Source organism: Indicator indicator, chromosome 5, assembly GCF_027791375.1.
Source record: "Indicator indicator isolate 239-I01 chromosome 5, UM_Iind_1.1, whole genome shotgun sequence".
NCBI lineage: Eukaryota > Metazoa > Chordata > Aves > Piciformes > Indicatoridae > Indicator > Indicator indicator.
In genome coordinates, this window is record NC_072014.1 from 24973666 (window position 1) to 24986636 (window position 12971).

The 12971-nt window shown below is 37.5% G+C and overlaps 1 protein-coding gene across 1 annotated transcript in view; it reads left to right on the forward strand.

Moving 5' to 3' along the window:
- The window catches only part of RBMS1 (RNA binding motif single stranded interacting protein 1), a 142149-nt gene extending 129853 nt beyond the window's left edge, over window positions 1-12296 (forward strand). Inside the window, exons 7-14 of the mRNA XM_054381449.1 lie at window positions 334-449; window positions 2166-2215; window positions 2306-2399; window positions 5544-5594; window positions 7639-7749; window positions 8441-8521; window positions 9142-9226; window positions 12095-12296. Of these exons, the coding sequence (XP_054237424.1) occupies window positions 334-449; window positions 2166-2215; window positions 2306-2399; window positions 5544-5594; window positions 7639-7749; window positions 8441-8521; window positions 9142-9219 (581 nt within the window). The 3' untranslated portion in view covers window positions 9220-9226; window positions 12095-12296. The remainder of the gene's footprint in view (window positions 1-333; window positions 450-2165; window positions 2216-2305; window positions 2400-5543; window positions 5595-7638; window positions 7750-8440; window positions 8522-9141; window positions 9227-12094) is intronic.
- The last annotated feature ends 675 nt before the right edge of the window (window positions 12297-12971 follow it).

A 12971-nucleotide genomic window follows, 5' to 3' on the forward strand; every position in this document is an offset into this window, starting at 1 on the left:
TTTGGGACATTACTAAAACCTGTAAGGGGTAGGACCTTTCCGCTAGATTTATTCTCTTAGATACACTTCTAAGAGGCAAAGCTAAGAATTCAGATGGCAGTTCTTATTCATCCCCAGTCCAACAGACACATACTCAGGATACACAGACCATGTTTCTTTCCAACAGTAGTTTAAAATAAAAGATATATGGCATTCCTGATGCTCTGTGTGTGCAGCTATCTTTCTGCTATTTAACTCATATTTGGAATATAACTTAAAAAACGTGCCTCATTTGGAGCACTGAACAACTCTGTATGAATGCTACCTCAGTTAATATTTCCTCTTTCTTCTCAGTTCCTGCAGAACCTTTATTGTGCAAGTTTGCTGATGGAGGGCAGAAAAAGAGACAGAATCAGAATAAATATATACAGAATGGAAGAGCATGGCACAGAGAAGGCGAGGTGAGACTTGTAAGTCCTCCCTTTAAGCTTTAGTGTGGGTGTGCAATAACAAATACTTATGAAAATGATAGGCATTGAGACTTCCTGGCTTGGCTCTTTGGCTGATTAAAAATGTGCAGGCAACTCTTACCTGACAGTTTTCAACTCTATAAAATACTTAACTGTATCTTTCTCAAGAAGAAAAAAAGGTGAAATGCAGAACACTAAATTCTGCCTCATTAATGTGAACAATAAAATCTCCTTCCACTTGGTCAGGAATATGACTGAGATTATAAAACTACCTGAAACATAATTTTATTCACATCTATTAAATTTTCCTGTGATTTAATCATGACTTTTATGTACATCACTTTCATGAGATTAAAATAATATGCCAATGCAGTGCAGTATTGATTTTTTTAGTCACAGCTTTTTACATCTTTAATGCTCAAGGTAGTAGTTTCATAGGCTTACTGTGGTTGGCAAGCCTAGACATCTCATTTATGTGAGACAAGAAAATTCAAATGTGTCCTGAAAAACAGTGCTCCCCATTCATTCTTATAGTTAATGTATTGTAGGCAACACCCTAACATAATCATCTTCATGCCCTGCCTCTCAAACACAGGCATGTTCCCTTAGCCAGGTGTTTCATAGATTGCATTTTGTTCCTCCTGCTGGGAACTTGGAATCTTGTATTCCCAGCCAGTATTACTAACACTCTTTATTATCATAGAATCATAGAATCATAGAATCAAGGAGGCTGGAAGAGACCTCAAAGATCATCGAGTCCAACCTGTCACCCTACACCTCATACCTATCTAAACCATGGCACCAAGTGCCACATCCAATCCCCTCTTGAACACCTCCAGGGATGGTGACTCCACCACCTCCCTGGGCAGCACATTCCAAAGGCCAACCACTCTCTCTGTGAAGAACTTTCTCCTCACCTCCAGCCTAAACCTCCCCTGGCGCAGCTTGAGACTGTGTCCTCTTGTTCTGGTGCTGGTTACCTGGGAGAAGAGACCAACCCCCTCCTGGCTACAACCTCCCTTCAGGTAGTTGTAGACAGCAATGAGGTCACCCCTGAGCCTCCTCTTCTCCAGGCTAAACAGTCCCAGCTCCCTCAGCCTCTCCTCATAGGGCTTGTGCTCAAGGCCTCTCACCAGCCTCGTTGCCCTTCTCTGGACATGCTCCAGCAATTCAACATCTTGCCTAAACTGAGGGGTCCAGAACTGGACACAGTACTCAAGGTGTGGCCTAACCAGTGCTGTGTACAGGGGTACAATGACCTCCCTGCTCCTGCTGGCCACACTATGCCTGATGCAGGCCAGGATGCCATTGGCTCTCTTAGACACCTGGGCACACTGCTGGCTCATGTTCAGGCAGCTGTCAACCAGTACCCCCAGGTCCCTTTCTGTCTGGCTGCTCTCCAGCCACTCTGACCCCAGCCTGTAGCTCTGCATGGGGTTGTTGTGGCCAAAGTGCAGCACCCGGCACTTGGATTTGTTGAATGCCATCCTGTTGGACTCTGCCCATCTGTCCAGCCTGTCAAGGTCCCTCTGCAGAGCCCTCCTACCTTCTAACAGATCAACACCTGCTCCCAGCTTGGTGTCAATTATATATTGCTTCTTTCAATTAACATTTCCCTAATTTATAGTAATACACTTTTTCAACTGAAGAAAGTAAAATAATTTACAGTCCAAACAAATTTTGTCAATTCTTTCTTTCCACTTTTATTTTTTAAAGGCTGGAATGACACTCACGTATGATCCAACCACAGCTGCTTTACAAAATGGGTATGTTAAATAATGGCACACTAAGAAAAAACTTTTCGTTATGAATGATTAATGAAACTGGCACTTAATAAATATTTCTGCGTTTTCTAGATTTTATCCATCACCCTACAGTATTACAGCAAACAGAATGATCACTCAGACATCAATTACGCCATATATTGCTTCTCCAGTTTCCACATACCAGGTTTGTATTTAGAACTTAGATTTTTTTGAGTTTTCCAGTAGTGCTTCAATTTAACGAAGTGACCTCTTCATGCTGTACACTATGAAAATGATGGCTTTAAAAACTGAGATTGTTTGCTTCAGGAAGCACAGATATTTAATGAGATACATGGTGTATTGCAAAACAAAGTCTCTCAACTTGTGCTGATGGCTGAGGTATTTATAGCCACTTCTGCATTTCACATGTGATTTTTCATTTTCTATTGCTCAGGTTCTTTTAATGTCTTGAATATATATTTAAAGTAATCATTCTTCTAAAACCTTCTTGATTAAGTTAAATTCTATTTCAAAGATACTTCTCCATGCTTTTTGAAATTTCCTCCAGGTTGTTTCAGTGCGAAATTTAAAAAGCCCAACAGTAATGTAATAATATGTTACATAGTTGTACTGAGAAGGGTGCAGAAACTTGCATGACATTAGAAGAATAATTTTGAAGAAGATTTCAAAGTTCAAATGTCAGTAGTATTCAAATACAATAGTTTTATATTAGGAGTAAAGCATTCAATAGTCTAGAACTATGTTTCTAAACCAAAATTAAAACATGAATCATACACGTGTTTTTTCCTGAAAGGGCGTTTTGATAGGCATCATCTTGAGTCTCCACTAAGAGATATGGATAAATAATCCAATATGCTGTGAAAGATATGGAATTTTTTGCACTTTGATGTAAATATCTTAGGGATGCTTAATATTTGGGCATTGTACATTTCAGTTTATAAGCAACTTGCATTTAATGCAACTAGTATGGCAGTCTCTGTGATTTCTGTTTGAGATATGCCAGTTATTGCAGTGTAAGCTAAATGATCAGCTACGTTGACATTTTACTGTTTAACATATAGAAGAAATAAGCATCAGTGATTCAGGGCCTAAATAACCAAAGATAATTAAATTTGGAAAATTCTTACCTCTCTGTGTCAGGGGAGGAGGAGATGAAGCTGGTTTTTTTTTAGTGAAAGAGACAAGCTGAGTTTTCTAGCTTACTCTGGGTGAAAAGGAATATAGAAGGCTATGCAGAAGGCATATGGAAGCATAACAGAAGCCCTGTGGTCAGTGACATTTGGTCAGTATTCCCTTGCAGAAATTTCCATGTACCCTCCCATTCCAGGTGAGAAGAGTGATTATGAATTGTCTAATAATACTTTGGAGGTCTAATGCCTTCTTGTGCGAGGATAAGAGTTAAAACAGTGTACTCTGGGGTAAAGGGCAGCTGGATTCATTTTATATTAATTTCTGAAGTGACTTATGCAACATAGTGTTTGCATTTGGCAGACAGCATTGTATTTTTCAGTATATTGAATCATTCTGCTTTGTACAGCAATACCTCAAAAATTACAGCAAGTCCTTGCCCAGAAAAATATTCCAGTAGAATTAGCTGCTATTCTTTATTAAAATATAAATTATTTATCAATATAAGAATCTCAGATATTCAGAATCCAAGTAAAAGTTGGAAGTTGGCATGGAAATGTACTCCCTCTAAATACGGTATCACTTTTCTGGGCTTACCAAGACAGGCAGACCACGATACTTCATGGTTCCAGAAATGTTGTTACCAGTATTTCAATATACATGGCATGGAGCTTCAATTATTGTGGATGGAGTTATTAACATCATTATGCTTAAAATGCCACTGTAATAGGAATTGAAAATTAAATTGAAGTATTCTCTATTGAGTAGGAAGGAGGCTCTTGGCCAGAAGAGTTTCAAAATTTGAGTATTAGTCACTGAAACCTGGAGCATTTTGTCATCTACAGAACAGGACATATCACACTAGCATGATTTGTTTTCTTTTTGTTTGAGGTGTGGTATAACCTGTTTCTAGATTTATTCTTATTACAGGTAAACAAATTTAATAAAGTTTTGACTTGCATTTGTTTCTGCAACTCTTGTATGCCTAAAATGACAGTAGGAAGCCAGTTGCTGTCATAGTATACGCAGATTAGCCAAACTTTTAGTCAGGCTGTACCAGTATTTTTGCCATTAAGCTTTTGCCTGAGGGAAGGGAGGGTTCAACTGGTTTCCATTTTTTAACTTCTGTTTGCTCTTTTTCTGATTGAAAAAGAAAAAAAAAATTACTTCAATCTGAGAGTAAGTACCAAGAGGGAAGAAATACTTCCGCCTTGCAGAAGATGTCTCACTTGGATATTTTTTTTAAGACCATCTGTGTACCTACCCTGTTCACGGGCCTCTGGGAATGATGGTAGAGGTAGAGGCTTCTAAGGGGCTTTAAATGTCTTGTAGAAGCAGTGAGTCCGTTTTGCATGTGTGGTGTAGGTCAGAATCTTGCCTTATCCTACACTTCTACAGGAGGTGTGGAGGAAACATTTTCATTCTTTTAATATTTCTTGCAGCAGATTTTTCAAAGAGCTGTTGGAAACAGATCTTTTTGACTAAGATAAACATACAACTGATTACCTCTTAATCTTTTTATTTACCTTGTTATGAGAAGTTAGGCATCCTACCTCAACTTAAGTATTGTTAATCAGCGTGCATTGGAGAGAAAACATGCTAGCGGCAAAGAGCAAGAATGCTCATCAGAACCTTCTCTTTTTCTGGTGCTTTGGGAATAACATACTGCAATGTCTGGGAGAAGAACAGTTGTCCTAAATCTTCTCCTTATTCCTGGAAGAAGATTATAGCCAAATTCCTTGTTTCTTTTTCCTATGTGGAAATGCAATGACTTTTTTTTTTTTATTTAGTCCAATCACAGTGGAAGACAAATGATACTGTTTCTTCTGAGATCATGATTTCTTTTCCCCAAAGGAATTTCAAAGACAGAAGGTGTCTCCTTTTCAACATAGCAGAAACATCTTGTGTCTCTTTGAACTGTTTTGAGCAGTACTTGATAAAGTTTCTTAGACCTGCACTAAAAACATACTATACTGTTCTGAAAGGTATATGTGGTATATTGTCTCCAAATTTTGTTTCTGATTACAGGTAAAATAAATACACAGAAATCAGTGTTGTTCCACAGAGTGACTGTTTGCATTAAAAAGTGAATAAATAAGGGAGGGGGCTTGTTAAATAATTACATTATTGCTATATTTCAGTTTGAATATTCAGGAAAAGAATGGCTGAAATAAAAAATAAAATACTGATTTTGTTCTAGGTTCAGAGTCCTTCTTGGATGCAGCCTCAACCATATATAATGCAGCACCCAGTAAGTTTATGCTTCTCTGTTGTGTTACTGGTTGTATAAGCACTTTACATACTTTAAACAGCAGGAAATAGATCAATTCCCACCCAATTACTTCCAGAGTTTTGGCAATTACACCATGATTAAATCATGGCTCAAAATGAAAAGAGTCAGGTAGATAACAACCTGAACTGGGGCCTCACTTCATTAGAAAAAAAAAGAAAGCTTCATTCAGGGCCTCAAAGTGATGAGGACAATTAGAGCTACCAAGTCAGCATCCTGAGGAAACTTTTTTTTAAATTGAAATGAGAAGCATTTTGCAAATACCAGTATTTTACATACTGTTCACCTATCGGGAGCTGGAATTGAAGACTCAAGGTTTTAGAATGGTTAATTTGTGAAGGCTTGGTAGACGTACTGATATTAATGACATTAAGGGCATTCATTTGAGAAAACCTGCAGAGCTTGTTCTGGCTTCACCACTCATGAGTAATGCTGGTCTCCCTACAATTTTGGATGTGGCATCTGTACCAGACTCTCAGGCATTATAATCTATACTCTCCCATGATATTTTGCTTCTTGTCTGTGTCATTTGCCAATTAAGTACCATTATATCTGAGATTTATTAGGTTTCTTGAGATGAACATTACAAATCATAAGAGGTGCTTTAATATAAGCACTGCACTAGTTAACAAACAAGTCTTTCCAGATATAGAAGGGATATTGTCTTTAACCTCTTCATGCAAAGTATAGAATGTAAATCTTCTTGGCAGAACATTTTCTTGTGCATGTAGAGAAGGTGATGCCGAACCAGAACACCCTCTCAGACACTTAACTGTTGTTCTGTTTGTGGGTTTTGATGTTAAACACACATGCACACAACTTTTTAAAGTTTTCTTTCCAGCAACACAGATATTCATTTGAAAAAAAAAAAAAGTTTTCAAGTCATGGCTGTGAAAGGTGCAAGTTGATATGTTATAATGCTGTAAGGTGTGTTAGCTTCACAGATAGACAAGATGGGATTCTGCAGTTGAAAATAGATTCCTGACTTCAGTTCAGTTTTGGCCTGTGCAAAGGCTGGTGCTGTCTTGCTCATTTGCTTTGCAGAGAAGCCTGCAGTCTACAGACAGGAAATTCTTTTAGCGTTTGATGTGACTGTGACTCATTTGATCTACAATGATCACATGGTTGTTTTTTCCAACTATAGTTTGTACAGATTCTTTTTCTTTTCTTTTTTCATTTGTAAGAATTAGTTATGATTCAAAGTAATGCCTTTCAGTATGCTGCAATTATTTCTGTTGGTATTGAGCCTCGCATCAATTTTAATCAACACTTTTGCAAGCCTAAGTCATAGAAGGGATTTGGAAACGTATTTTTGTGGAGTGCAATGGGTAAAATTTGTTGGTGTTGACCCTCCATTTCAGATTATCATGAAAGCCTTACAAGTGTGCTCTCCATATTAAGCAATCTCAATGTTTAAAAATTCAAGGTCATCACAGTGTCTGGAGTTTAGAAAAAGAATCAGCATTTCTAACCCACACTTCTAAAATGTGTGTGCAGGTGAGACCAGCCATTAAGTAGGGCAGCTGTCTTGTGTGTGAACATCACATGTGACAGCTGAAATTCTCTTAACAAAAATGTTCTTCCAAAGCCTCCATTCCTACGGATGATATAAAAATTTCCTCCTAAATCCCAAATTTCCAAAGCTTAAGTTAAGTGAATCTATAACCTGGTAACGTGTGTAGATTTTGCTTTAAAATTACCACCTGGTTAAACTCACATGTTACTAAGTGTTTTCAGCAGGTGTCTCAAGCGCATTGCACATCGGTTTTGTGTTCAACAGGAAGTTAATGCAGTTCTTACCCCATTACTAAATGGCAAACTGCATCTGCTTGACAGGAATATTCAGAATGCCTCAGACCTGTATCCTGAGTCAGTGCCTGGGATTAAGGAGAGTTATTGTGGTACATCTCCTTGGAAGAACAGCCCATACTTAGACTCTCAAATAAAAGAATGTAATTAAAATCTGAGTGTTACCACAACCATTTCTTTCTTTGTTTATTAATAGGGTGCTGTACTGACTCCCTCCATGGACCACACTATGTCACTACAGCCTGCATCGATGATAAGCCCTCTGACGCAGCAGATGAGTCATCTTTCATTAGGCAGTACTGGAACAGTATGTAGCAATTTAATACAGAACTTCCACAAGTATACTATGCTGCATCTAGATCACAGTATGCCTGTGCAGCTTGCACATGGAAAAAAAAGTAATCCTTTAAGTAGTCTTTCATCCAAAAAATTGTTAAGAACTGTCTTCAATTTTTTTATTGTTTTTATTCAGTTTTATTTATTTCTGGGTTTTTTATTCATTTTTTTATTCAGTTTTTTATTTATTTTAGTTTTAGTTTATTCATCTGATCAGAAATTGGAAATGGGTAAACTAAAATAAATCAAAGAAAATTAAAGGAACCCAGAAGGTAACTCTAGATTTGTACCGCAAAGTGTTTACTCTTCAGGAGATCATAGTCCTTTTAAAGTGTGGAACAGAAACAAAACTGAAAGAGGTGCTGGGTACCTTTTAAAGTGAAAGACTTCTTTCCTGAGCAAATAGAATTTAAAAAACCCAAACAAACCTAACTGTGATGTGTGGGATTAACAGAGAATGAAAAGTCCTTTGCCTAACCTTTGAAATCTAAATTTGAGTTTTCTCAAAACCTCCCTTTTCTGAAAAGCCTATTGATTTCAGACACAAAAGTCTTCCTCTCATGTATATTGCTTTAGGGAAACATAAACAATATCATGATAGGTGTTTGAATACTCTTAAATTTACATTTGGCTTCAACTCAACTGACTTTCTGTCTTTCTAGTACATGCCAGCCACAACAGCTATGCAAGGAGCCTACATACCCCAATACACACATGTCCAGACAGCAGCAGTTCCAGTTGAGGTTAGTAAGAGACATGAGTATGATATTAGATTTTTTTTTTTTTTGGCCAGGAAAACTACTGTTCAAAGCTTAACATGCAAGTTGGAGAAAGACTTTTGGTAATTAGCTGATTGCACTGCTTGCCAGAGCACTATCAGCTGTATTAATTTGGGGGTTTCTGGGAGGTCTGTGTGAAGTCCCAACTACCACTCTTTGAGTTGCTGAGTGCCCGTCACACCATGGTACTCCAAGTGAGTGTTTGTACATGTGGTAAGTGAATCTCATTCTTCTCACTGCCCTTCAGAGGGAGAGGGGCGGAATGTACTTTTGCATTTGCAGATAAAAAATATACTAGCTGTTACTTGCTCCCTTTGTGTATTTATTTCTGTAATGTCAAAGGTTTGTGGTTTTCTTAGATTATCATCAAAGCAGCTGAGGAAATACAGGGTCTGCATTTTGTTTCTCTGCTAGCAGAAATGTAAATTAATGCAAAGTTAACTCTTCAAGTTTGGAACACTCCACTTGAGAAACATTAGACTTTAGATTTGAAGACTATAAATTGCTTCATTCACATGGAAATAATGATTGTAGATAGTGCTGTCTGATTTTGTCTCAATGCCTTGTCTTCCTTTTATTTGCAGGAAGCCAGTGGTCAACAACAAGTTACAGTAGAGACATCCAGTGACCATTCTCCATATACGTATCAGCAAAATAAGTAACTGTGAGGTAGGGGCTTGTCCTGTCACATGAAAGATGTGAATTTGAAGATATTTTATTTCATAACTTACAGTACTCTGTATTGAAATTACTTTCTTAAAATGTCATCTAAATAATACTGATAATATCTGGGACACGCAGTGATGTTAATTTGAAGTTGGCCACAGTTATAAGCTAGGAAAGGAAGCACAACTTCCCTGAGTTTTTATGAATTATGAGTAATAGTGTTTTCATAATTTCTCTATAACATAACTGGATTATGTTGGATTTTAATTTGTTCATCTTGGCACCGTGCTCTATACAAGAATAACAATGAATTAGTGCTAAAATACGAGAATCACAATGATAAAGGGAGATGTAGACTTAATGTATAATATCCTCTAGTTCTGTGATAGATGTTGCAACTTTGCAAGTGATTAACAGACCACAGTCAGAGGGATAGTCTGGTAGAAATTCCTGCTGACCTTTTTATCTTGAAGATTTCCCTGCTCATCGCTTATTTAAAAAAAAAAAAAACAAACAAAAAACAGTTTGGTTCAGAATTTTATCAATTACTTTTTTTAATTCACATCCTTTTTTGGCTCTCATTCCAGAGTTTTACTTTCCTATTCCAAATTTCTCTGACTTTGCTTGCATGGCCTTTCCTTACTAACCCATCATTCACTTTACTTGAGCTCCTTCCATGCAAAATTTTGTTGTTTGTAGATTCTCATCCTGAAAATACTATTTACATTAACCATTCCTTTCTCCATCCTCCATGTCTTAAAATTCTGGAATTGAATTCTTCCTTAACTCATGTTTTTCTGAGTGCTTTGTAAGCCAGGCAATTTGACTATATAATTTCTTTTAATCAATTTTTTTAGACTTCTACTGAAACATTCCATTCAGCTGCAATAATGTGCTGAAGGCTATCTTAGGTTTTTCTATAGCCCTCATAGCATTTATAAGATACTCAAAAATCATGATCAGTTATGTGCAACAAATTTCTAATTGTGTGATATTCTCCCTAAAACGTATAGATGTAATAGTACACACCTTTTGGTACTACCTTTGATTTTGCAGGTCAGTTGTGTTGTTTGACAGCACAACTCTCCTCTCCATTATTGTCATAACAGCTTCTTATATGTTCAAAAATGTAAAGATAGAAACTAGTGGGGAAACTTCACACATTCAACAGATGGCACAGTCTGCGTAATGCAGCATCTGACCTGTGTTTATTATTGTAGTCTGGCCAAATGCTGTCATCCAGAGAAAACCCACATCCTTGATTTGCTTCTAGGGCAGGGGGAAAGCAAAGCCACAGAGTCTCCTCGTTATCCAGCTCCTGCTGTTGAAATCATGGCTCCTGCACGTTTCCCATGCCAAGGCTGTTGGCTGGTGTTAACCACTTTTCAAGGAATTATTTCTTTGCCTTAAGTCTTCCCTGTGGGTGTATAAAACTTCCTTATCAGTAGAGATTTGTGGTAGATGGCAAAGCATAATCCTGTATGTCATCTCCCTGTCCTACCTCTCTCTCCCAGCCTGCCACTATTTTTCCCAGACACTGCAGCAGGGCAGGAGGAGCAGTGTTTAGTCTCCTAAAAGGATGAGATAGATGTGTTGCCATCTGAGACACATTTTGTAAAGACAACTGTGTCAAATACCAAGCTCTGTGAGCAACTCTGCATGTGTTTGCTGTGAACCAATCCTCCATTTATTTTATTCTTCAGGGAAGTAGCATTGCCAGTATTTATATGCAGTAGGAGCCAGTGAATTATCTGTCAGCAGCACTATGGCAGTGGGCACATGGGGAAGGTTAATATTACCGAACTGATTGCAGCCTCAGAGTATGGCATTTGGTATTTCTGTCCCTGGAACATGTTGGTACTTGTCATTGTTCAGACAAGTGAAGGGGAGGGAACTGACAGTTATTTCTTGCCCTAAATACAGGGAGCACTGCACTCTCTTAATTGTTGTGGCTTCATTACTATGGCCAGACTGGAACTTCTTTCCAAATGCATGTGTGGCACTTTGGGGAATGTCCTATTAAAAGTCAATATGCACGTTGCCATAAATAAGGGGTAAATGAGAAGCAGCAGGTTTGTACAAGTGGATGCAGTAAATCAGAAACAGCATCTTTGCTTTTGTGGGTACATTTCATAACTTTAAAGCTTCTTTTCAAAAATTTGCTACTATGTGAAAACATTCAAAGGGTCTTGAAAAAAACTCCACGTTGTAATTATGCATGCACCTATAAATAGATGAGCCTTGAAATACCAGACTTTGTCTTGCCTTGAGAAATTAAGGAATGGTCTAAACATTTTTTTTATAAACTGGGTATTTTTAAAAACTCACACAGCAATATAAGCCAATACAACAGCAAGTTGAGAAATCTTCCTTCAAATTTAATTAGCCCTGAATTGCTGTTAAGTATTAGCCATCACAGAGGCACGGTAGCTGTCTCTTGCTTTAGCTGAGGCTACACCAAAAGAAAGCTGTATTCCTTCTCCAGAGATCAAAAGCCTTGGAGATACCACAGGAGTAAGATGACACACTCAACCACTTTTGGTCAATTAAAAGGAAATGGCAATAACAAAGCATGAAAGGAAGGAAATAACTCTGAGTGCAGTCTCAGGGTTCTCCAGTGGGAAGTCTGCTTGCCAAACAGGGACAGAGGGGAAAATGCAATATAGAAGGTATTCTGGAGGAGAGCCTTATCCTGACAAGGCCCAAGAACATGCAGTGCCACCTACATTACTTTTCAAATCTGTACTCTGATTCACGTAGTTTTCTTGCAGCTGTCTAAACTAGGAAGTTATTTAGTTTTACAGACGGCTACATTAGGGGAAAAGCATGCAGTTGTTGCTCTGCTCTAGCTCTGACCTTTCTCTGTTACAGATGTCCAGTGTTGACCTGGCCTCAAGAAGGGTGCAAAGGCTGAAACAATCATGGATTTCACTGATCAATTGTGCTTTAAGAATTATTGACAGTTTTGCACAGGTTCTTGAAAATGTTATTTATAATGAAATCAACTAAAACTATTTTTGCTATAAGTTCTATAAGGTGCATAAGAAAAACCTTAAATTCATCTAGTAGCTGTTCCCATGAACAGGTTTATTTTAGTAAAAAAAAAAAAATTTTTATCAAGTGTTAATGACGCAAAAAAAAAATTCAAATTTCTGGGTATGCACAGATGACCACGAAGACTTATTCATGTGCATGACAGAATTTGTGTTTTGGTTTATTTTTATTTTGTTTGTTTCTTTTTTTTTCGTTTGTTTCTTCTTTTTTATTGTATGAAATGGGTTTTCTGAAGTTTAAAATAGTAAAACATCTAAGACGATGTTCTGTGCTTTCAGTGTGTGAGTGTTGCTTTAGTGCAGTGTTGCAGTTATAGTGTCTGGTCTTTTAGCTTTCTGTTTTTCTTTTAATGTAGTGTGAAGTGTCTTCTCCTTTTCTATGAATTCCAATTTGCCTTAAATCTTTCAATGCTGTAGCTGTTTCAGTAAGTAGTCCATACTAATGGTGTAGAATGCTTTGACCAAATGAGCTGGTCTATTATGCCTTGTAAAACAGCAGCATAGGGCTTTTAAAGGTAGTCAATAAAAATTGCTGAAAATTTGGCTTTTTTAATGTGTAGTAAGTGTTTTTAATGATTTTTCACATAATATGTAAGGTAGTGAAATGCAAGAGGGGAAAAAATGTTTTGTGTGAAACACATTTTCTGACTGGGGAAATTTTAATAGGATAAATTGTTTGTAAGGCCATATGCCGA